This window comes from Pteropus medius, unplaced genomic scaffold (genome assembly GCF_902729225.1).
Source record: "Pteropus medius unplaced genomic scaffold, Ma_sr-lr_union100, whole genome shotgun sequence".
Lineage (NCBI taxonomy): Eukaryota > Metazoa > Chordata > Mammalia > Chiroptera > Pteropodidae > Pteropus > Pteropus medius.
The window spans coordinates 31,071,289-31,096,845 of NW_024354502.1; the positions used below are offsets into that span (position 1 = coordinate 31,071,289).

Consider the following 25,557-nt stretch of genomic DNA (forward strand, 5'->3'; position numbering starts at 1 on the left):
CTGACCACATACACGAAACTTTTTGAAAATCAGCTTAGAAATAAAAGTTTTTTATAAGGACACTGACGTACAAACAACTTTTTCCCAGTGTCTCCAGTGTCAACTCATGGAATTACAATATAGAAAAACCTTTCATTAAAAATCCAATAATGCCCACTAAGTTTCAATTATATTAGCCAAAAAAAAGGGGAGAAGGGTACATGGTTTAGGAATATTGTATTTTCCTAGCGCGGTAATGTCTCCAGAGCTCATCAGTCTGAATTTTGTATATCTTCTGTCACTGGTGGCAACAGGCACATTTCATACACATTCACAGGTGTACAACTTAAATATGCATGCTTGCATAGGAACACGAGATACACATACAAGAATACCTACTATAGCATTACTTGTAATAGTAAGAATTTGTAAGACAATTCATACATGCATCATTATGAAAATGTAAAATAATTATAGTCTGCAGTCATAAAAATAAGGTAGATCTACAGGTATTGGTAAGGAAAGAGGCCCACGAGCTAGTTAAGAAAGGCTGGTTGGATAACGGTATGAGCAACATGATCCAGCTAATGTTTTAAAAAGATAAGAACCTCACATTTACACTCCTATTGTATGCATGAATATTTAGAAAAATTCTAAAAAGATACAATGGTTACTCCTGTGGAGAGATGGGAAATTAGAGGGGGCTTTCATGTAACATATATATTTTTATACCGTTAACTTTTAAAATATATAATAAGCATCTTACTTTGCAAACTGTCAAGAGTTTTTAAAAAGTGTTAGAGGAGTGAACTATTTAAAATGCTACCCTTTGATAAAATAAATCTTTAATGATGTAAGCTTAGTACGTCATTAACTATTTTATACATATAAACCAACTCAGTTTTTCAATTAAGATGTTATTAAACATTTTGGTAATTGTAAGAGGTAGAATAGGTAGTTAATACTATAAATGGAGAGTCAGAAGTAACATATATAAACATGAAAACCAGAATTGCTCAACTTAATTATGACTCAGGGCTCACTGGTGGGGGTGCGGACACTTAGGGACTAGACTGTTCCACTTCCAAACTTCTGGGTATATCAGAAAGCTGGGGACCCATATGAGACTGCACCATGTGAGCTGACAGCAAGCTCCAGGCCCGGCTTTGACCTAGAATCTGAAGGTTGGAGCTGCTTATAAACCTGGGGCTGACCTCACTGGGCCATCCATGCCTCCTGGCCGTGGCTTCCTGGCTTCTGCTTTCTGTCTTCATGTCACCGTCTTAATAGATATGATATAAAGAAATCACTCCAAAGCTGTTTCTTGCCAAAGTGGTGATTGTTAATTACCAACATCAAACTGACCAACTAACATCAATGCCAATCTCTCTTACAGCTTAAAAATATTTGGTTTTTGAAGAGGTTTCCCATTTCCTTTGTGGTTCCTCGTAAAATTGTTAACTGAGCTACTTTTGGCTTCGTTGTGTTAACCTGATCTAAGAGAAGCAAGCCCTGGATAGTGTGGGGAGAGAGAAGCAATTTGTGAGTTGCACAAATGAGTGAACCCTTTTGCGCTCAGGCCTTCCCCCCTCCCCAACACCCGCCTCCATCCATGCTAAGCAGAACCCACAACGAAAGCAGAGAAGGGCTGCTCTGTGGGCTCCTTCCAAGCCCATCTCCATACTCTGCTGGGGTCAAGTGGGATTCCATAGGGTATCAGAACCAACACCCAGAGAGAGAGAAAAAAAGTTCAGTTATAAGACTTTTGGTCCTTTGCTTAAGACAATAAGCTGCAACATCATCTGCTCCTTGAACCTTTACTATCAGAACTGCCACTGCCATTGGTCTGGCTTGGGATGTGGCCACAAAGCTCTGAAGTCACCCTTCTAGTCATAAGGAACTGGAAGGAAGAGCAGGAGTGAAACACATCACTGAGGGTGGAAGTGGGTGGGGCAGAGTAAAACATTAAGAAGGAAAAAGAGTGAAGGAATACAGGGAAATAGGGGAAAGTCACTGACAGTCAGTAAAACAGGAGAGAGGAACAGAATGGGGCAATATTTGGATCTTACCAAGTTATCCCAGGAAGTTAGTAATGTAATAGAGCATCAAAAGAACAAGAGGATCTATTTCTAAAGCCTGCATATGAGAAATGCAAACTGATAGTCATGTTATAAATGATTCTAAATTGTATTAAATATATAAAACCGTTTCATGGATAAAAATAATTAAATACAAAATTTCAGCAGAGAAAAACACTTGGATCAACATACATCCAAGGGAAAACTTTTTCTTCTGAAAATTTTCAGGTTGATTTATATATAAGAAAATTTTTGACAAAAATACTTTGTATTGAATTGTCTGCCTGTGAGGATCTCAAAATGTTTTCCAATAATTACACCTTAAGAGGACCATAAAGCATGGTGTGCCACTTCACTCTGGACAGGCAAAGTAGGACATGGCTTGAATTGCTCCAGTTCTCCCAGCCAAAAGCGGATGCCAGGAACCAGCACTGGGCGCTCTCAATCCGTCCTCCGCTCCAGCCACTCAATAGCCTTTCATCTCTCGCTCCTTCTATTTTCTGAATAGCAACGATATGATGACTAGTGATTTAGCTCTAACCGCAAGCATCTTTACAATTCTATTCCAAATCCCCCACGGATCAGAAGATTCAAGTAACTCAGAAAAGAAATAAACAGAATTTTTTTGAAGCACTTATGATCTTCCAGAGTCATCACTTTGTTACACACCTCTTGATTTTCATATATAATGATCATTATTAGATCTCTAAATTAAATACAACTTCTCCACAAGAACCGTGATCAGGTAACAGTGTTTGTGGCAAAAGGTCATGGAAAGAGATGATTGGAACAGTGGTTCTCCAACTGTACCAAGTATCAGGATCACCCAGAAGGCTCCCTGGTAAACACAGATCCCCTCTGCAGTATTTCTGATTCAATGAGTCTATGGTTGGGCCTGAGAATCTGTATTTTGACAAATTACCATGAGAAGCTGATGCCACTGGTCTAGTGACCACACTTTGACTTAGAAGTTATATATAACTACCAGAGGCTTAATTAGGTGATCTGTTCTGACTACTCAAAGAGGCACGCAATGTATTTCAGCATTCATTCTTTAAATGCTGAACAAAAACCAGGCCCCATGCAACTGAAGACTTTCTCATTAAAAATAAACTTCAGGCTTGTATCCAACCCAAGTGAGCACTATATTTCCTAAAGCTATTTTTACTTCTTGCAAATAATTTTTTAAGGGACAAAAGAATGCAAGGACAATTTTTTCAAGTGCTACCTCAGTCTTTGAAGTGTAAGAATGACTTTTATTTGAGAAAAGTCATGTCAAATGCAAAGTAAAACAAATCAAATGAAGCCAAAGATATAAACAACTTCAAAATAATCTAAAGTGGACGAACAGAGAAAATCAAAACAAAACATTATTAACTCAACATCCAGTGGATCCCCACTGGATTCAACTCTTCCCTGCATAAAAATGCTATTTATCAAAATCTGAAAGTTGAAATCAGGTAAGATTAATGCCATCATTCATTTCTGTTAGAGAATTTCATTCTTTCCTTCCATCTCTAAGACCCCTACGTGCTGAACAGAAATGTTCTAAGACAGAAAGGGACATAGAAAGACTAAGTCCCAGACTGGCAGAATGGCAGACATATTCTTGAAAGGAGCAGACTGACCAAGCCATTGTTGAAGTGACTCTTCTTAGCTCAGCCTTATCACTGAATGACACCATGTCTATTTATGATACAGCTGGACAGGCAGAGAGGCCCCACAAGAGGAATTAGTATATAATTAAAATCTAGTTCGAAGGGCAAAAGTTAACCTTTAATGTTTAAATAAAAATAAGATTTGGACTCACCTAATTGAGATTCTAGAAACATGAACCAAAATATCAGCAAAGTCCTTTTCCGATTTAGTGGAGGAACAAAATGGTGGGTCCTTGAGAGTCATGACCTTTTCCTTCTTTCTCCTCTAGGCTAGCCCCCCAGAAAACTTCAAGTAAGAAATTTTCCACATCAATATGTGTGGAAGAAAATAGAAATATAGGATGACTCAAGATATGTTGGCAACTTAAGGCTGAAAAAATGAGGCTACTTATGATCAATGGTAATAAAATATTACCAACATGTGTTAAGAGTTATTATGTGCCAGGCTCTGTGCTAAGCACCCTGCCCACATTACCTCACAAAGTTCCTACTACTGTCCTTACTTTATGATGACAACAGAGGCTCCGGGAGGTAAGGAAATGCGATGCTCTTGACAGTATAGTCATCCAACTAAAGTACTTAACATTAACTCCAGCCCTGGGAATATTCTTTGTACTTTCAACTGAGTAATGATCTTCAAGATTCTTGTACAGATATTTTTATATTCCTAATTAATGAGGTAGCCATCCTCTTCATACTGCCGGTATATTAAATATACACAAAAAACATATAGCCAGGTTTCCAAATACATTGAAAGCCATTTTTAAAGAGAGTGATAAGGGAAAGAACATAGTAATTAATGACTTAAATTAACGGTGACATTAGGAACCAGGTACCATACACTAGGTGGTACCTGCCACGTTATATATCAGTGTAATGTCATAACCAAGAGCCTGAGGCAGACTAGACTGTCTCAAATTTTGGTTCTTCGCTTTACTAGTTATATGACCTCGGGTACTCAGTATTGCTGTGTCTCAGTTTCTCATCTGTAAAGTGGAGTTAGCAAAGCGATATTACCAATTTCCTAGAGGAGTTTGGAGGACTAAAAGAATTCATTCACGCAAAACTCAGCTCAGCAGAAGTCAGCATTTATATTATTTCTCACAACCTCTCCATAAGCATTTATGTAATCCTTAGTGTCTCATCCAGTATACAGATTAATTTTTTCTAGAATAAAATTTACTCTCCTAGTAAAATGATTCTTTTAGCAAATTTGCAGTAAAAATATAGCAAAGGATGAGGAAAAGAAAAAGAAGAGGTGGAAAAAACAGGCCAAGTATAATAAGTCAAATTTGAATGAAAAATCACGTTGACACAAACTAACATTCAAAAGAAGAATGAGGGAGCAAGAAATAAAATAAAATAAAAAATAAATAAATCAATAAATCACCCTTATTCTTGGCAATTCCCATTTCCAGGACACTGCACTACAAAAGCATCCCAGTTCAGTCTCATTCAATCACTAAGCCAGAGGTGTCTGGCTACTGACATCCGCTTAGCTTTTGGTTCAGTTAACTTGGGCTCCAAGAGCCTGAACAAAATTAAGAACAAGGACTCATGAGCAAGAAGACGATGGACAAAGAATTTCCTCAGCCACAGTTTACTCTTAACCTGGCACCCAGGCCTGCCCAGCACTGTGTGAAAGCTCTGGGAGAGCCACAGACTTGGTGGTAGGGTGAATGCTGTGGTAGACAACCTTTTTTTCCTTGCCTCTGATTTTTTTTATAGCTCATGAAAACGGTCTGTGACAAACATATTTCATAGTCTATGAGTTATAAAACCTGAAGGTCCATCAGGCCACTGCTGTCTGAGGCTACAGTTTCATTTTTCTTATCACCATGACCTTCAGCTTTGGGCTTTTTGTTAACATAAAGCGGCTGTGATGCTTCATAGCCCGACTGTCACCCAAAGTCTGGAAGTCCTTTTCATGAGTAGTCAAACCTTTAAGATCAATATTTTGAATGATGCGGAGATTCCATAGCAGAAGGTTATAGAATGTTAAGAATAATCCAGAAATAGTTTTTTTATTTTTAGTACTGAAGTACACAAACATAATTATATATAGCTATTAAAATCTGAGAAAAAACTGCCTTAATAAAACCTAGTCTGAGAAATTCATAAGGTTTTCCTCCATTTTGGAAGAGGGCACTTTTCAACTGTAATATGACATGCCATTTAGAGAAATTTTATCTTTTGATCAGAGAGGGAGATTTTTGTCAGATATGGCCAATAACTGAATCTTAACCCATAAAGGACATTAACAAGAAGGAAAACAATACAAACTAACATGTCTGCTGACTCCATATAGCTCTGCAATAATGAGTGTATTCAGGATCTGGCTGTAGGAGGCATCTCTCACAAAGAAGGAATCCTCTCTACCAGAACATGTGCAGAAATACTGAATTAGAATGTTACCAGTTGATCATCATTGAAATGTGTGCATAGAAGAATACTGTACATAAGTTTTTCTTTACTCACTGAGAATTTAAAAAAAAACACTAAACTTTTAACCCTGCCCCCTTCCCCCCAAAACCTCAAACCCTTGTTAAAAAAGAACACGAGCCATCAAAATGGAAGAAAAGAGTAATTCTGAAAGAAAACCACCACTGGTTTCTATCAGAAAAAAAAAAAAAGCATAGTTTCTAGTCACTGGATCACTGGCCTGACAATATCCAGGGAGTTCTGTATTTGTGCTATCGACCACATCAGAGCGTCCCCTGGCATGTCACCAGTTTGTGGACCATACTGCTCACACGCTCCACTCCCCTCCCCGGCTCAGTGAGGCATGAGGAGTTAGATCATCTTCTGAGACTCCAAGAGCACAAGGAAGCTGCTAAGGCAAAGCAGCTGGGTAAACACAGCGGAATGGGAACTTTAAGTTTTCTTTTTTTAAACTTGAAAGTCTGTTGCCTTTGTACTTCACATAGCTCCCAAGTATTTAAAGCAAACAACTGCATTTACCACTTTTTACTGCTTCATAATGACCACAGGTAATGCTTTTCACTGTCAGCCTACAATAGTGCCAGCACCAAATAAACCATACTGTTAGACTGCAACACACCCTGCCCGCTGGATGTAAGCTTCCAAGGAATGCTTACCTGGTGCTCCTGTGTACATGATGGAAAACACATTTATTGCTATTGTAGCAGCATAGAACACTGGAAGTGCCCGGAGGCCATTGGGAACAGGGTCCTCCTGCGTGATAATGACAGAAAGTGGAAGGTCAGGATTCAAGAAGCATCTGGAGCCAACACAGGCAACATGATATAAAACACTGTTGCAAGAAAGTCTTCCCAAACACCGGCATGGCCAAAACAGTTGGCCAAGTCATTGCCATGTGACCTGCTTCACATCTACAGAAACAGCATCAGCTTGGGCTGTCTCTCCTACACAAATGCTATTTCAAAGAGTCCACTATTATGTCCAGCAGACGCGTTAAAGCACTAGAATCACATGAGCTGACGTCAGATTTATAAACAGAGAACAACTATTAGGTTAGGTCAGTTCATGGGGACCAAAGTCCAGAGCTTGGCCTCTACTTCAAAACTTGGGGCACACACTACTCTAGCTAAGTTCAGATCTGGCCCTAAAAATCTGCTTTCAACAAACATTTTGAGACTCAACCTTTAAAGAATGCCCTATGACAGTCAAATGACTTAAACAACACTGCATTACTACTCAATTTTATATCACTATTGCACAATAAATTTTAGCTCTATTAAAATTATATAAAGCAAATATTTTACCATGTGCTGTGATTTTCACAATCTTCTCATAGAGCATAATATTTAAACTTCAACTATTAAAAGTTAAAAAGACTATGGGTTCTTTATCTAATAAAACATTTATTTACAACTTCAGGGTTCTGGTACAACATTCCTTAAATCTAATACTTCAACAAGAAAGGTACTACACGTTTTAGGTTAAATAATATCTCAGAAAAATAAAAAATTTAGAGTTTTAAGCAAATCTACAGAGGACTTCTTTTATTTATTTATTTATTTACTTACTTACTTATTTTCTACAAAGGACTCTGAAATAAAAATATGGACTGGGAACTCCTCAATGTAGCACTGACACATAGTTGTTGCTTAAATAATTCAAAAAAGGACTAATTTCTAATAACCATGTAAGACATTTGGACGTTTATATGAATCTGCTACCTTCCCATGATAAAATGAAAATTAGGTATAAACAATGATGTGAGCTACAGGAGTAAGGATAAGTAGAGACTATGTCAAAGATTTCTACTGTCAAATGCAAAAGTGTATGGAAATTAAGCATGTTTGTATAACAGTACAACTTTTTCTAGAATGACTCAAGTAGCCATCAGCACTTGTCAAAAGGCTTAAGTTGAACTGGTAGTGAGGTGTAAGGAACAGAAGACCAGTAGTAGGAAGTGATTCAACTGCATGAGAGTCACAGCCAAATCCGGCAGGGGAGGTGAAGAGCAGCAAATATGAAGAACTAATGGGCAGAAGCTGGGATGAGGCACAGCAGTCTCCTAATTTATCATGTACCTTGAGAAAAGAACCCTGGCTAAACAGAAAACAAAATGTTAGGATGTTCAAATGCCTACTGCCTCTGGTTTTCAAAATGTTTTCTCAGGGATCATAGTTGCTAAAGACTCCCAACCAATAACTTCCGAAAGTGTATAAGTCCTGAGTTTATGTTTTTAATTAAATCACCTTGTATTTTTCTCAAATAATCTATTCTTAAAACTCAAATGACAACTGTCTCATTGAGATCTATCTTCTTTCCTCCCTCCTGCCTCTCTTCTCCTCTCCCCACCTCTCCCCTCCTCTCCTGCCTTTCTTCCTTCTGTCTATGGTCATTCTGCCACCTACCCAAGCATCCATCATTCCCTCTTAACAAACATTTAACCTGTGTCTCTGAAGTGATAAGCATAGTGCTGGGCACTGGAACAGACCAGTGAACAAGACAGTCATGGTTTCTACTTTCACAGACCTTACAGTAAAATAGCAAACAAGCCACTAAGCCAGAAATAAAACAATGTACAACGAAAGAGAGTAGAACAATGAGAAGATACAGAATGCTGTGGGTATAAAAGAAAGGAAGCAACCAGAACTTGGGGTGGGAGAGGAAAGGCTTCCTAGGAAGTAATAACTGGAAGCTGAGTAGGAGCAAGAGTCTGCCAGGCAAGGACGAGTTCCAGATAGAGGAAATAAAAAGGGTGAAGGCTAGCAGGCAAGTGGGGGTGGCACCTTCCAAGATATAAACAAATACTAGTATGGCAGGAGCCCAGGATGAGTCCTTCAATGACAGGAAAACACAGCTGCATCTTTAAGTAAGGATACAGCTGAAGGAAGGTACGTTCCTGGTGTGCTAAAACACAATGATCCAAGCCTGCTTTATGGCTTATAAAGTACTGCAACAACCCCATGACAGTCAGATAAAAAACATACAATCAAGTTTTTTTCCTAGAATACTGATCTCGGTAAGTTTTAATTTTAACCTCATTTTATTTTTGATAAGCCATACCCCCAATAGGTATATTTCCTTCATTTTATCTTTTTAGGGATAAGGAAAAGTCAGCGTCTCAGATTTCATTTCTTCATTAAAAAAATAGAAAACATATTTAGATAAAGAAATTCTCCGGCTGTTTTTAGTGACAGTCAATTTCAAAATCTTAATACTAACTCACTCTACTTTGTATAACATTTAGGAAATAATTACCTTTCCTTTTTGAGTTAACAGCACAACATCTGAGAGTGTCGACTAAAGAACTCAATCATAGGGCAAGAAACAGTACGTACAATGCTGGGTTCTGGGGACTCCTGGGTACTCTACCTGGAACCTTTCCTCCTACTTAGTAATGAAGTCTGATTCTAACTCCAGAGTGCTGTGCCTTTAAAATGTAAAAATACCGTTATTCCTCTGACTCCTCTCACAATTTACTTCTATTGAGCAGGACAAAAATTAGTTCTAAAACTTAATAATAAGAAACAGCCTCACTTACCTTTTGTAAGATGAAAATTCTTATCAGTACAAACAGCACGCCAGACATGAAACCAGACAATAGTGGAGATATAAACCAAGAAGCAACTGAATAATTAAAAAAAAGTCTAAATGAATGTTAAAGTTCTATATAGTTCAAGTCATTTATATAATACAATGAAAACCAACATACAGTACATACATTATTAAATAATCCCAGAATTATTCACTTTAACTCAGAATCTCACAAACCCTACTGCCCTGGCAGAGCTGACCTTCACACATGTACAGCTCTACACACACATGCACACGTGTGCACGCACGCACACACACACATGGTCCTGGAGAACACTTGCAGCACACAGTCAAGTAGGGTATCCCTGAGCTCTGGCCTCAGAAGACAGATTTGATTTCCACTGAGCCCCTTTCGCCTGTCCTTCTTATTAATCTATATGGGGACCTGGTCCTTGTTCCAACAGTAAGGGTGATTTAAAAGATGGGCCACCTTCCATTTCATTTTCTAAGCCTAGGCTGGTACTGTCATCCTGACACTTTTAGCCTCTAACCTAGTAGGTCCCAACTCTGGCTGCACTCTGGAAATATATCTGGGAAATTTTCGAAAACTACTTACACGCTGGCTCCACCCCAGAATTCTGATTTAAAAAGTTTAGAATGGGGTCTGGGCATTGATATTTTAAAATTGCTCCGCCAGGTTAATTCTAAAGTACAGCCGGAGTTGAGAATGACTGTTCTAGAAGCCTGAGACTTAAGGCGATTTTCCTGGCCATCTTTGTGTCCCTGTTTGGCAGGTCAGGGATCCATTTGACCTAGAGGCTCCTGACGCCACTGTGATTTTTAAAAGAAGAGCTACCCAGAGGAGGGAGATGGGGCAGAGAGCATTTTTTACAACAGGCGACTTGGTATTCATCGGGCTGAATGGATTTCCCAGGTACTAAAAGCCAGAGCCAGGAAGCAGGTTGTCAGACTCTTAGTCCCCGCTGAGCAGCCTACAATCCTGAAGGAACACTAGAGGCCTCCTCTGTGGGGGGCAGACTGGGTGATCTCTTAAATGCAGTGAGGTAAGTAACACTGGGCTCATTTACAGGCTTCCCCATGACCATGAACTCTGACTCCTGGACATTACAGGTATTTTCCTCATTAGGGCCTAGTTTTTCTCTGACTACAAACTGATTTCGATTAGATAAATTTCTTTCTGCCTGGGAACAACAGATAAATACTGATTTTCAAAGCTAGATGACAGTGTAACAGTTGTAAAGAGTGGAGGTAGAAAAAAAATTCTCTAACACATAACAGTTCACAATCTCTGTTAACAGAAATTTTAAGCAAAAATGTATTACCCATATAGGTCTTCTACATCTAAACATTTGAAGGAAAAGATATATTATAATGGTAACTTTTAATAAAACTTACTCTAGAGAATGTAAACTTTCCTTCTTATAGGTAAAAGAAAATGGCAATTACCAATCTTGACAAGTTCCATCCACTGCACACCCTTTGTACCAATCGCAACAAGTGAAAATCCTATAGTAGAACCAACAATGCAGTGCGTTCCTGAGATGGGAAGTCTCAGGAAGGATGCAATCAGTTGCCAAACAGCTGAACCTATAGGTTGAAAGATTAAAAAAAAAAAAAAGTTAGATAAAGAGTACAGCAGCTTAAACAGCCACGAAAAAGAAATCCAAATTATTGTTCTCTATAACAACACTCCCTGGGGTTAATTTTCTGTGGGTTTTCTTTATAAAGTGCTAATGTCCTGACGAAAATCATTCAGTTAACTTTAGTCTTCAACAGTGAAGGGATAATGAAGATTTATTTAAAGAAAAGTATTTAAAGAAAAGTCTCTTGATGCCAATTATTAACTGCTTTTGTCCCATTTAGGTAAAGGAGCTGATGATGAACTTGTTCTGATGTGAAGAGTGGCCAAGACCAAGGGAGAGATGAGGACACAAATGACGCACAGAAACAAAAAAGGCTGCATACCGGAAAAGACTTCATTGTACTTATGCCTTATAGTCACACAGTGAGGAGGGCTAGCTTTCTGCTATGTCATATTAGGCCGTACAAGGGAGAGTGTGATATCATGTTGCTTTTTTATTTTTGCCTCTCATGTGAGAAGAAACAAAGATATTCAACCCCAAACTGGCCATCTGCTCTCAGCCCCCACTTAGAATGGTGGACTTTTTTGTCTGCTCCCTCAAGGCTTCTAGTTCGTAGGAATTAAGAGGATCCCTCAGTATTGGCTTTGTGTCCTTTTGCCTTGATTTCACCACTCTTTTCCAGGCTTATTGTTTTTCTAGGCTATAGTTCACTTTAGATATTTTCATAAGCAGATCAAATTTTGCAGTGAGTATTAAAAGCATCGACTGGGAGAGATCACTTTCAGACACAGTTGTTGAAAAGTTCATATAGAGTTGGAAGGGAACAAAGGGTTTGGCTGATAAGCAGGGCCTGTTAATCCCAAATGTTAATTCTGGAAATCTAGTTGCCTGGCAGCAGCAGCACTTTTAAGTAGACCCTTGGCATTTTCTTCAAAAATATCTGAGTTACAAAGGATCAGTAAAGGCTATCCAGGTCGCAGTTTGTGAAGCAACACTGACAGCTGTTCCATGAGCCCTGGGCATGCTGACCTTTGAGCTGCAGTGGGCTATGACCCTGTGTCTATCCCTGAAGCGTGTGCTGGATGGAGAAGAGGCCAGCCCTGTGCTGCCAAACTCGTGACAGACTCCGTAGAGCACCCAGACTTCCCAGGGGACAACTCCTTAAGCCTTCGCTTCTAATCCCTGGGCTCCTCAGGGACTACATACTTGTTTTAAAAATAAAGCCAGAGTTTGGCACATGTGTCATGGCACAGAACCATAACTTAAAAAACAAACTTCATGATTTATATTCTTTCAAAAATTAATCTAGTGACGTTAAGAGAATGGTATAAACTCACCTAGGTGAATTCAGACCATGAGATTTTCTTTCTTGAGAGCTGCTATTCTTTCTCTGACTTTATAACTGTGTCTGGGAGCAAGAAGGCTTGTCAGAAAAGGTAGGGAGGATGGGGGCTGCCTGAGAGAGGGAAAAAGGAAACTGGGAGGAGTGAAGGACATGCTGAGGAGTGGGGAAAGGGGACAGGTATTTGCAGGGGACCTAGCAAAGTCCGAGTGGGTGAGAGGCTGCCTTAATCTCAGGAATTTCTAAAGGCAAATGGGATTAAATCAATGTTAAGAAAAACAGTGGGAAAAAGAGATAGTTTAACCTAAGATAATGATAACTTACAAAGAGGAACGGGATTAAGTACAGGATAAGGGTATAAGACAAAACCTAGGGAAAGAGATGGGAAGATGGGCATCTTCTGAGGCAACTGGTTCCTGGGACGATGAGAGAATGGCAAAGCAAAGGTTCAGGGTTACAGGAGGCAGACAGGCAGGTATGAGTGAGGGTGGGGCGGGCCGAAGGAGTTATGGGTAAAGAGGGAGCTTTAAGGGGACTGTGCACTTCTTAGCATGGTTCAAGGAGATGGCTTCTTCACGCTATTTTGGGTATTTCCACAAGAAATCGGTAAGTTTTGAATTCTCGGTAGATTTTTGGGACCATTGGTGGTTTCATACTCAACTGACTATTTAGGGCTGAGCTACAGTCCCAAAAGGTAACCTGTTTAAGAAGTTTAGCTGGCACGAAAATTTCTTTTATCCAAGCAACTTAACGCTATCAGAACTCTATCAGAGAGAACAGAGATCCATGGGCTTGGGGAGAAGTTTCTAAAGAAAAGAAAAGAAAAAAACAGAATATAATAAAAGGATGCGGGGAGAGACGAAGAAAAGAAATGGATGTAGAATTTAGAAGAGGAAGATTGGGAGAATTCAGGCATCTGAACAGAATCAGCTTTGGTTTTGGCCAATAATAATTATACTACCAACTTAAATTTACATAGTTCCCACTTGCAAGGAATCTAGTTTCGAAAATCTAGGTAACCCATACAAATTCCCAACAAAACAGGCTTTGAGGTTCATCTAACCGCACACAGACACGAGAAGAAAAAGAAGAAAGAAACCAAAGCAAACAAAATCAAGTTATTCAAGCAAAACCCCAAATTGCTTCGGTTAACCTAAATTCTAGTTGAGGTAAGTATTCTTCATTCTTTCAGTAAAGAGCCAAAGGCCAGGGTTGGGAAAACTGAAAAACTGGACAAGTTACACTGTCCACACAGAAAGTGAGCAGTGACACGAAGCTCAGCTCACAAGGCTTTCTGTTAAACTGATGGCCTCAGTGTGGCCTCAGTAACGAATCTCTTTAATAAGCACCACCACTCCTCAGAAGTTCATCCAATAAAAAGAGAAACCTCTGTTAAGATTTAATTTTATCAGTGTTGTTCTTTATTTCGCCCTACTTCCCTCATCATCTTGCCCTCATCGTTCTAACTGGAAAAATCATAATTTCGGCTTGATATGATTATGTCTTAGATATTTATCATAAGGCTATCCAAACGTGAATTTTTCAAGTAACTGTTGTATTTCTAAACGAAATTTCAATTATATCTAACGATGATGGAAAATATATGCTCAGTGAAAAAAGTAAAATTCGGTAATTACCGCAGCTGTTGGAATTAAAGCAATCATGAACTTCACATTTTTAAAACACAAAACACTGAGACGTCTGAACTCCTTAGCATATATCACCAGCCTATTATGCTTAGTAGTCGTTAATACTTTAGCACATCTGTCTGCTTCGGATCAGATGCCTCAACACTTTCTCAATCTAACTTGCTGTAATAAAAAGAGGCTGGGCCATCTTAAAATTGGCAAATAACGTGCACATTCCAGTTAAGAAATGCCGGTGACAGTAAACAACTAGGGGCCTGTGGGATGCAGCTGTGTGCCTGGGACACCAGCATCTTACCTCCTACTGCAGGACTCTCCCCACAAAAGGATATGTCCTGTTGAAAGCAGAAGGTGGCAGAATTCTCTCTAACCCTCTTCTCCCTAACCAAATTACCCGTATAGATCAGCTGTCTGCTGTGACGTCATCTCTACCTAGAGGCAAGCAGAGAAAGAGTCCTGTCAGCTGCACTTCAGGGATTCCTGCCTGACTTTCAGCTGCAGCAAGGGCAGTGCTGCAAGTCTGTGGTCGTCTTGAGCAATGGGGAAAGCACACTGTTTGACCAGTCAACCTGTGTGTTAATAGACTTCACAGCCTTCGACACTTCTCTTTCATCTAGACAACTTGAAACTACCAATAACGGTAGTTTCACCACTATAAACAGGTGACATAAAAATGATCTTTTGGCCCGAAAACAAAAGCTCTCAGAGGTAAAATGAGAAAATCAAAACAGAAGCCAACAAAAGAACTACAAATAATGTAGAAGACCACAATTTCTTGAAACATAAACAAGATTCATTTGGTAACTGCTCTAAAACTTAAATTGAGAATACAAAAAGTGAAATTAGTAAGTATTGTTTTTTGGCTTCCAAGCCTCCAAAACACTGTATTCTAATTGACGAAAAACCTATGACAAAATAGAAACAAACCTTAAAGGAATTCTCATAAGTAAACCTTTCCAACATATTCACTTGGACATGTTATTTCTTTAATAACTTTCGAACAACTTTAAAATGACAAAGAGCTATTTTACAAATACTTCTGTATTTCATGAAGAGTACTCACTTAGCCAAATCTATTTTAACAACGAAGTCTGCTAAAGTCTCAAGAAAATACGTATTTGCTTGATAATTGAACACTAAAAAAATCATACTCAAATTAAAATGCAGAAAGCAAAAATAAGATATAGTGAATATGAAACATCCAACCAGTTTTTCAAGATTAAAGCGAAAATCACATTTATGATATGACAGGAGCACTATAGGGAAGAAAGGTCAGTAAACACATTTTCGACCAGCACAAAGAAGAATACTACTTACCAACCATGGCACTAACTTCCCCAGCCATTAGCGTTTCTACTGTCTCGTTGTATAGGTTCACATCAATGATACCTTTCCGAATGGTCTCTCCTACTTTGGCTCCCAGTAACACTGAGCCCGTGGTTTCAAATATTGAAGCCAAAATGCACGCCTGCCTCAAGGTTACCACGCCAGAGCCCACAGCCGTTCCAAATGAATTGGCGACATCATTTGCACCAACAGAAAATGCCAAGATAAAAGCTATGATAAAACCCAAAATGACCATCCACAAATACTCATCCATGGCCATTTTGGAAAGTGGGCTCTGGGTACTTCTCTTTTGCAGAAATATTTTAAATAAACAAAGCTTGAGGTTATAAACGTCGTAAGGCTCAGAGTTCTTGTAAACAGTGAGTTTGCTCTGGAAAGCGCTGGACAATGTTAGAGCCTGAACAAACTGCTAACTGCTGGTTTTCAAACTACTGTCAGTACAGTTCATTTGGTTGTGTTCAGTCAGCGGTAAAACACATTCCATATTTTTCCTTCCAATCTGGGAAAGCTGTGATGTCTCCTCCTGTAACAGAAAGAAAACAAAAGAAATCAATTACCCTAAGCAACCTGTAACAGTTTGTTCTTTCAGAAATAAATGTTGTAAGCCTACTAATGGGATCTAACTTTGGCATGTGACAGATCTAACCATAAAGCAACTCAAGGAAGATTATAATTAGGTTAGCTAACCTCCCCCCAAAAAAGGCTGGTTTCTAGAATGTCAGAGGTTGAAGCATGCTTCATAATTAAAAAACTGATAGTAAGCCTTAATAGGATACATTTTTATGCAATTTGGAAAACATTTGTTCATTATTTTCAGAAAGAAAAAATTGCCTCAAATGAACAAATGATAAATGAGAAATTCAGAATTATAGAGTTTCTCAAATATGCGGAATGTGCCAAATTTCTTGGAACAGTGATTACCAGATCTGATTCTGTGACATAAGGTGTGGCTAATGATCTACCTGCACATTTACACATAAGGCATGAGCACTTTACATTATGACTACATCACGTGTATTTGAAAGGAAGTTTACGGGTTCTGGTACAGTGACCCATCCAAAGGGTGACAAAGGCGAGAAATGATGGGCCTCACAAAAGGAACAGAGAAAGCTAGAGAATGAAGCCATCCTGTTAAAGCGCGCTAGTCAGATCGTGTCACTGGTCTATTACTTCCCGTCTCACTCAAAGGAAAAGCCAGAGGCCTTATCATGGCCTGTAAGACCCTCCAAGACCTCCTCAGGGCTCTGCGCAGCTCACCAACCCCAGTTCCTGTTCACCCCCTTCCCTCACTGGCTCCTTGCTTTTCCTTACAAACACCACTCGCCTCAGGGCCTTTGTACCTGCTGGTCCTCTGCCAGGAAAAAACTCCGACAGCTGCACTGCTCACTCCTCACTCTATTTAGGTCTCTGCTCAAATGTCACCATTAGAGAGCCCATTCCTGACCTCACGAAAGGGCAACCCCTCCCCTATGTCATTATCCATCTCCCTCACCTTACTTTAAAAATTTTCTACTTATCACTTCATTCATTCACTCACTTATTCATTCATTCTTGTCTGTCTTCTCTTACTAGGATGTAGTAAATAGAATAGTGCCTGGCATGTGGTAAGCCCTAATAAATCTGTTGAATAAATGAAGAAAGAAGCTATTAAACGAATGGAGAAAAATCTTGCATATTCCTGATTCTGGAATAACGAGGAGATATCACAAAATAAATATATCTGTTAAGTAAAAATGTCACTAAAAGCTTCGGAGCTATGGTATTCTATTATTATACAGTATCAAATCCATATATTTTCTTTGAATGATATTTAGGCACACAGAAAGGTGCCTAGCACAGCATGGTTCTTAATAAATGCTTACTGAACTGAATAAACTAGGCTTGTATACAGTATAACAATTAATCAACATCAAGTTACTTATAGAAATAAAAGCGGGATACAAAATTTTATATAAATTGTGATTATGGCAATGTTAAAAATGCATGTAAAAAGACCAAAAGGCAATATACTAAATTTGTAACAGTGGTTGAATCTGAGTGGCAGTGTTATAATTTTTCTCTTTTTTCCAAAAACTGTATACTGTGGTTATATGCTCTTCAAATTAAAATAATATATAATAAACAAAATAAACACATATTGAACACCATCTATGTATGTACACTGATAGATCTGATCATATTCCGAGATTTGTAGCCAATGCAATTCCAGAGTCAGATCCCAAGTGAGACAAATGAAAAGACCTAACTCTAGAGGCAAAAGACAAAATTCCACTAAACGAATATTTTATTAATATAATAGGCACATCAAATCTATAAATGAAAATACAAAATAAAAGATATTTTGGACCAACAGTATTTATCTTAAAAAGTAAAGAATTCTTGAGCCAATCTTATTTGTCAGGTTAGACTGCCAAAGGCCAAAGGAACCACATTCAACAAATATTTACTGAGAACCTTCTTCATGACAGTCGCTAGGAATATAATGATGAGTAAAAATGGATGTGGTCCTGGCACATATGCAGCTTATGTGAGACAGTAATCAAACAAAACCTGTGATAAATGCTACAAAGGAAGGAGGCATGCATCACACAGCGTCATGAGAGCACAGATGGGGCGGCGGGGTGGGGGTGGGGGGCCAGAAAGGCTCGTCTGAAATCTAAGGATGGTGGGAGTTAACTCTGGGACTAGAGGCATTCCAGGCATTTCCCAGGAGGGAAGGAGCAGAATGAGGAGAGGAGACTGGAGAAAACCACAATGAAAGTTGAGGGGGGCACACTAAAGACCCCATGTAAACAATGGGGTGACAATGAAGAGTTTTACTCAGAGAGATGCTGTCATGATCAGACTTTCATTTTTAAAAGATCATTCTGGCTGCAACATGGAAAATGGACTGGAGAGAAGGCAAGAGTGAATGTGGAGAGACTAATTATGAGGCTACTGCCTCGTTGGGGCATAAGAGGAAGTCCTCTGGACCCAGGGTGGTGGTGATGAGGAAGCGAAGAGAAATTACCTAAGGAAGTATTTCAGTGGCTAAGTCAACAGAACTTGGTGATGGTCTGTATATGGGTATTGAGAGGGGATAGATGGTTATTGCCTTGTGGAACTGGACTGAGTGGTTTTGTTTTGGTTTTTTTTCTCTTTTTTGCATTGTTTTTAGGTGTCAAGATGGCGTTTGACCACAGATTCACTTTGGGCATGTTGAATGCAGAGGCAAATCACAGGAGCACAGAAGAGAAGTGTGGCTGCTCGAGGCACCAGAGCAGGTATGCCTTCAGCCCAGTTTTGCTTGGGGAGGGTTTTTATTGTCTTTATGATTCCTGCGGCACCATGTCAGACCAGGGATTGCATTTCCTAGTTAGATAATCTTAGATAACTTATTTCCATAGTTGTGTCTGTGTTCTTTAATTTGTTTTTTCTCCTTCACTTCAATCCCTCAGTAACCAGCTCAAGTCCAATAAGCATCTGGCTGAGGAGAAAGGCTTGTCACATTTTTAAGAACTGAATTATTCTATCTTGCATCATATATACAAGGCCTGTTTTGTATTGCAAGTACCCGCACCTTGATTTTCTCTCCTTTCCATTGATTTTTTATCAAACACAAGGAAAATAAAACAAAGCGCTACAATAACTACAAAGCTGCTGCACAGAAAAAGATGACAGTGCTGCTGACACTGACCATTGGCAGGCCAGAGGACACCACACAGGAGACCAGAATGGCAATTTGTCACGAGTATAGAAAGCCCACATTCATAGTGGCTGAGGTCTGACCAGGTGTGACACCAGAGAGTACTGGTTGTTTGAAAGTAGGATTTTAAAGGTGGGCAACCCAATCAGTGAAAAAAAAAATGGCTTATTCAATAAATAATGTTAGGTCAACTTGCTAACTGCTAACTATCTGAAAAAAAAGAAAAAAGTTAGATCTCTATCTCACGCCAAAATAAATGAGATTTGGATGTAAAAATTGAAACCTAAAGAAAATAAGAAAAAAATGTAGAAAAAATTAAATATTTAATTTAAGTAAATTAAACATTTACTTAATATTGGGATGGGGAAGCCTAGACGTGACATCCAAGCAGTTACGTGACATCAAGTAGCTGGGAGACAGACAGGTCTGCAGTGTGAATCACACGCAATTGCCTCTTCTCTGCCTCAGCAATGATTCTCAACAGGGGTGCAATGCTCTTTAGAATTTCCAGCTACTGCCGTGGTTCTTTCTAATTCTAAAGGGCTTTTCTGCGAGAGGTCAGAACATGAAGGAGGGTTAGAACAAGCCTCCTAACTCTACTTCCCCTCATATGAAAGCACCTATGTGGCTGGGATTCACAGGACTCGGGCTTACAAGTTATTCTTCAATTTTCAAATGTTGCCGACCTCTTGCCTCGGCAGAACGGAGACCGCAGAATGTTTTGAATGAGTGCAGGAGGTACTGAGGGGTTTCATAAGTTCTGTCTCCCAAACCTGTAATGTTCCAAGGTCTTCATTTTCTTTTCTCACTACCCTAATGCCTACTGAACAAGGTTCTCAACTTTCCTCTGTCTACTGTCACTTCCATCCCTTGATCATTGAACCAGCTCTACTTCTTTCACCAGCCCAAAGAGTGCCTTGGCAGGACTCAAGTGCTTATAGATTCTTTCCCTATCATTTCCTCTATGAGCATCTCCTTCAACTTTATCCTCTTATCCACACTAGAAATCTGAATGTTAAAGTGAAAACTAACATTCTCAGAATATTTCTAGACAGATAGATATGCACAGTGTTTAAAAGCAGGAATGTTGCTGAATTGCAGCACTTAATAGACATTTATGCCAAAAGAAGTTCAGACAAGAGAATCTCTGCTCTGGAATGCTGCCAAAGGTAACATCAGGATGACCTCTCCGAGCAAACACGCTAAGGAGACGTCTGCTCCAGTTCTCCCACCAGCATTCCTCTCTTCGCTCAGCCTTAGAGTCTAATCGTTTCCTCAGTCAGCAAACTGCTCCCAGACAACCAGGTTTATAGTGGACTGTGGCTTAAGTTCCCAGAGGACTTGAAGTTTTATAGGACTGGCCCAGAGCCAACCTCTTTTTCATGTGTGTGCTTCCAGCCTATGAGGATCTGTTCCCTGAGATTTCACAGACTGTACCCAGACCAACCTCCCCTCCAAAAGATGCAGGAAAGGAACCAGGTACCCCACACAGAGGACCTGGTGCTCGGAAGTAAATTTCCAATACCTCCCAAGAAAACCCTAAATGCGTTACACCCACTCTCTAAAAACATAAAACCTACTTTCTCGGAAGCTAGAGTTCAATCTTGAATTCTGACACTTAGGTAGAAATATGAAGACACAGATATTTCGTCGATAGTACAATGTAAAATCTGGGTTACCCTGACTACTCAGACATAAAAATTACTAGCTTTGCCTAATAATACTTAAACTAAATGGAAGATTCATTTTTAGAATTTTATTATTTGCATAGTACAACAGAAATTTTTTCTTTCAACATTCGAGTTATAGATCTTGTCATAGTTTCTCTTAACATCATTCTTGAATAGCTCATGAAAATATCTACTGTACACTCTTAAATTTTAAAAAATAATTTAAAAATAGCATGTTTATGTTAGGAAATATGGAGTTTCATATTTTTACACTAATTATAAAATATCGAAACATTACTAGAATAGCTCTGACACTTGCCTAGACTACCTTTAAATGGCCTATTTACAAATATGCAAAGCAGCCTATGGGAACACAGGAGCTTGGAGAAGGGCCGATGATATTTTGAGAGAGGAGCAAGGAAGAAAGCACGAAAGGAAAGAAGGGAGAAGAAAGCACAAAGGAAAGATGACAAGGGAAAGAAAAAGGGAAAGAGGGAGAGAGGGCAAGAGAAGGGGGAAGGAAATGATGTTAGAAAGGACAATCAAGACAAATGTCAGACCCAGCTTAGAGCACAAGAAACACAGAGGCAAGAGAATGTAGATGACGGAAGCAGGGAGAAGCAGGTTTACTCACTGGGGACAAACGGCATGAACTTGTAAAGCCTGATAATAAAGATGTTAGACATCAAAAGTGAACAAGCTGCAGATAAACACAATGTAAACTGGAAAAGAAGAGGCAAGCACAATTTGCTAACAAACTATGGCTCGTGCCCAGCACTGAATGTCTTTTGCCTTCTCCTTTTCTCTTTTCTCTGCTGTTAAAACAAAACAAAACAAAACAAAACAAAACAAAAAACATTTGTTTCTCCTGCATGGAAAAAGGGAAAGAGTACAGGACCTGCAGGCAGAGCCCCTGGGTCCATTCTAGTCCAGTCAGCTATTGACTACACAACCTTCGGTAAGTCACTTAAATGACTCATCTGAAGAATGAGAACAATGGTACCCAAGGAGGTGCTAGCTCAGGAGCAGAAATCAGTACACGGTGATTATTATCACTACTAGCAGATAAAGCCCTGGGCAAAGGTCAGAAACCTGAGGCCTCATCCCAGCTCTGCTACTAACTAGCAGTATCACCTTGGGTATGTCATGTACACTTTCTGAATCCCGTTTCATCATCTGCAAAATAGAGACAGTAATAACACATGTACTTTACAGAATTATTGTTAGGTTCAAATCTGATGTATACAGAGTATTTTGTAAGATGTAGTCAGCATCAAGCAGCTGGAAATTATTGGTATCACTATAGACAGAGGAAAAACAATGTGAGGTTCCAAAATCTTCCTAGAAAGATCTTATGCTCCCACCTCCTCTAGTAGTCTGTGGATATGTCCCACCCACCTCCCCCTAGTCTTGCTCTTCTTCCTCAGTGGAAAACTCTGGCCTTGTCTTTGGGTAGAGATTGACATGTGTTATAAGACACAGAAACTTTTTTGAGGGATGGAAGGAAGTGAAAAAGTAGTGAAAAGAAACTCTAAAAGGTGCTAAGGCAAACAAACAAAAATCACACAAAATGGCAAAGCCATTTTGGAAAACAGTTCGGCAGTTCTTACAAACCATATGCTTACCACACGAGTTAGCGGTCCCATTCCGAAGTAAACTTACCCAAGAGAAATGAAAACTTGTCTATACAGGAAACTTATTGTTTTATATCTTGAGTACAGTGGCGGTTAACTGCTGTGTATGTGTGTCAAAACTCATGAAACTGTATACTTCACAATGGCAAACTTTATCATATATAAATTATACCTCAATAAAACTGATGAGAAAAAAACACTGGTATATATAAATATGTGAGGTGATAGATGTGTTAACTAGATGGGAGGAATTCTTCTGCAATGTATACATGTATCAAATTATCATGGTATACATTTTAAATATTTTACAGTTTTGCCAATTATACCTCGATAAAGCTGAGGGATTAAAAGAAAACAATACTGATCATAAAATGTAATACTCACTTTTGATATTTTTCCTTTCCTATACTCCCAGCATTGTCCCCCTCTACTCCCAAGTCCCCTAGGATAAGTTATATAAATTAAGTAGTTTCTTAAAAAGAAAGACTAACTCTCTTATTCAATGAAAGAAAGAACAGTCTCCTGGGACACAGTAAAACCAACCAGTTCAACCAACAGAACAAGGACTCAGCGACAGGTTGTCATACCTTATTTAAAACAATGGCTTAAGAAGCAAAGAGCAAATACAGATCAACTAGAGGAGGTGGCTGACTTAGCCCTGCAAATAGAAAGTTCCACAGAAAGGGACTCAGACACAACTCTTCTAGGTCAGAGACGAGAGAGAAAAGGCCTGCTGCTGGGACAGACTACGAACCACTATTCAAAGCGGGCATTTAGTTCTTCTATGGTGAAAAGGAAAGCCAGGCCTTCCTGTGGAGACGAGTCTTCAGCATCACTTCTACAGACTCCGAAAGGCAAAAACCCACTTATTAGTATTCAAGTTTAGGGCAAATATAAACATTGCAGCTGAAAAACACTTCTGTGGAGGACCACAGACTGAAGATACTTTAAATCTGGACTTGTGGACACTTCATACACCAAAAGCTTCAAGGAGGTCAATTAGAGTATGAGCAAGCGATAATGTCACCTTGGTCTGTAATTCCGATACCAAGTCTAAAATCAGTTCTGTAATGTTATCTCCCATAAGTACAGTTTGAAATTGCTTAAACAGTTCTAAGTAACAGCACTTATTTTCACATGGAAAATGGTGCTTGTAAACTTGCCAGGCAGGGTCAGATGCATGGCAACCCCAGTATTCTATCTTGAACAGGAGCACTCAGGTAGGGGATGGGTGTTCTTTATGACATTAATCTCAGAAGTTCAAGAAAATAAGCAAGTAATTTAAAATGTTAACAAATATTGATTTGCAAAGATGTTTATTACAGTGTCATTTATTACGATAATGAAAAAAGAAGAAACTGTTTTACTGTCTCCAGACAGGGGAATGGTTGAGGAAATACTGGTGACTTCAAAAAAAAATATTACGTAGTCACTAAAATGATATAACTTTAGAGTTTTTCCTGACATTGAAACATAATAATGCTAAATGAAAAATCAGTACACAAAATAGATCATACGATTTCAACTATGTTTATGAATGCACTGGCAATAAGAATTTAAAGAAATATGCCCAAGATTTAGTGGCTCACTCTAGGTACTCTTCACATTTTTAAATATTATCCAAAATTTTCTACCATGAGTAATCACTTTTTTTTTTTTTTTTTTTAGGCAAAGCAACCCTTGGTTGACCTCACAGATTGCAAGGACCTTGTCAGCTTACAATCTCTTATTTTTTATTTTTTACGCCTACAGCACCTGAACTTCCTAGGCTGTCTTCTATCCAAGTACTAACCAGGCCCGACCCTTTTTAGCTTCTGAGAAGTAATTACCACTTTTAACATTAGAAAAATCCTTCAAAATATCACAAAGTATATATATTTTTAAAGTTAGAAATGTTCACCAAGATATGCTTAGTTTTTACTAATAAGCAAAATGAATCTCACATGAATCTGTTTTAAGCCTAGGCCTCTCAGACAATTCCTTCTTCAAGCTTACTACCTATGATTTAAGACATAAAATACATCTTTTATTCTCTTTATCTTATCTGTTTTTCACTTTAAGAATATCCCTCTGTTTTGATATCTGACCACGTGGTCTCTGCATGGTTTTAGGGCCTTCTATTACATTCTCATTTGCAGGATTCTAAAGATCCATCCTCAGTCAAATCTGGTCTTTCTCTAGGATTCTTCCTTCATCTTATGCTTCTCTTGAGGGCTGGCCATCAGCATTGAACTTTACCCAAAGAATAAGAAAATGTCCTGATGGAGCTAAGTACTTTGCAGGCCTTTTTTACTGAAAGTGTTTGAGGTTGATGTTACAAAAAAAAAAAAAAACCTATAATTTTTTTTATTCCTATTTCGGTTCATAGAATTAGAGAATCAAAAAATATCAGAGTTTGAAGGGACTTAGAAGTCTTCTAGCCCAATTTTGGTAATTTTGAAGATGAGACTGTCATAACTGAAAGTATAAGTTAGATAACAATTCCCTAAATGTATTATCTAGTTGCTACATAAAAGGTACTCAAATAAAAACACTGCGAAGACACTAGGAAGTGATGTTCCTGGTTGACATTCATCAGGCCTTCTTAATGATACCAGCTTCTATTTTGAGAGTTGAGATTCCTTGGAGTCTTGGCCTAAGCTAGGGATGGAGAAGCAGAGATAACAGAAAAGAGGAAAGGGTGATAAAGAAAATAGATTACTAAGAACGCTGCAGAGCCTTCATCTTTGAACATTTTCGAGATCAGATGATATCTTTGGTAAGTTCTGTCTAATTCTATTAGTCTACATCTACCAGAGACCACAGGACTAGGAAGAGGCAGTTTAGCCTGGAACAATGAACCACCAGATTATTCTGTGGGGAGAGGGAGTGGAAATTTCTGACCCTTTCTTGGGAGAGCGCAATCAACAGCCTTCATGAATTTATGGAACATGAGCAAACA

General features: G+C 38.9%; 1 protein-coding gene across 1 annotated transcript in view; it reads right to left on the minus strand.

Moving 5' to 3' along the window:
* SLC20A2 (solute carrier family 20 member 2) overlaps window positions 1-25,557 on the minus strand; it is an 86,528-nt gene that overhangs the window by 20,244 nt on the left and 40,727 nt on the right. Inside the window, 4 exon segments of the mRNA XM_039853629.1 lie at window positions 6,814-6,910; window positions 9,696-9,781; window positions 11,156-11,296; window positions 15,598-16,150. Coding sequence (XP_039709563.1) covers window positions 6,814-6,910; window positions 9,696-9,781; window positions 11,156-11,296; window positions 15,598-15,886 — 613 coding nt within the window. The 5' untranslated portion in view covers window positions 15,887-16,150.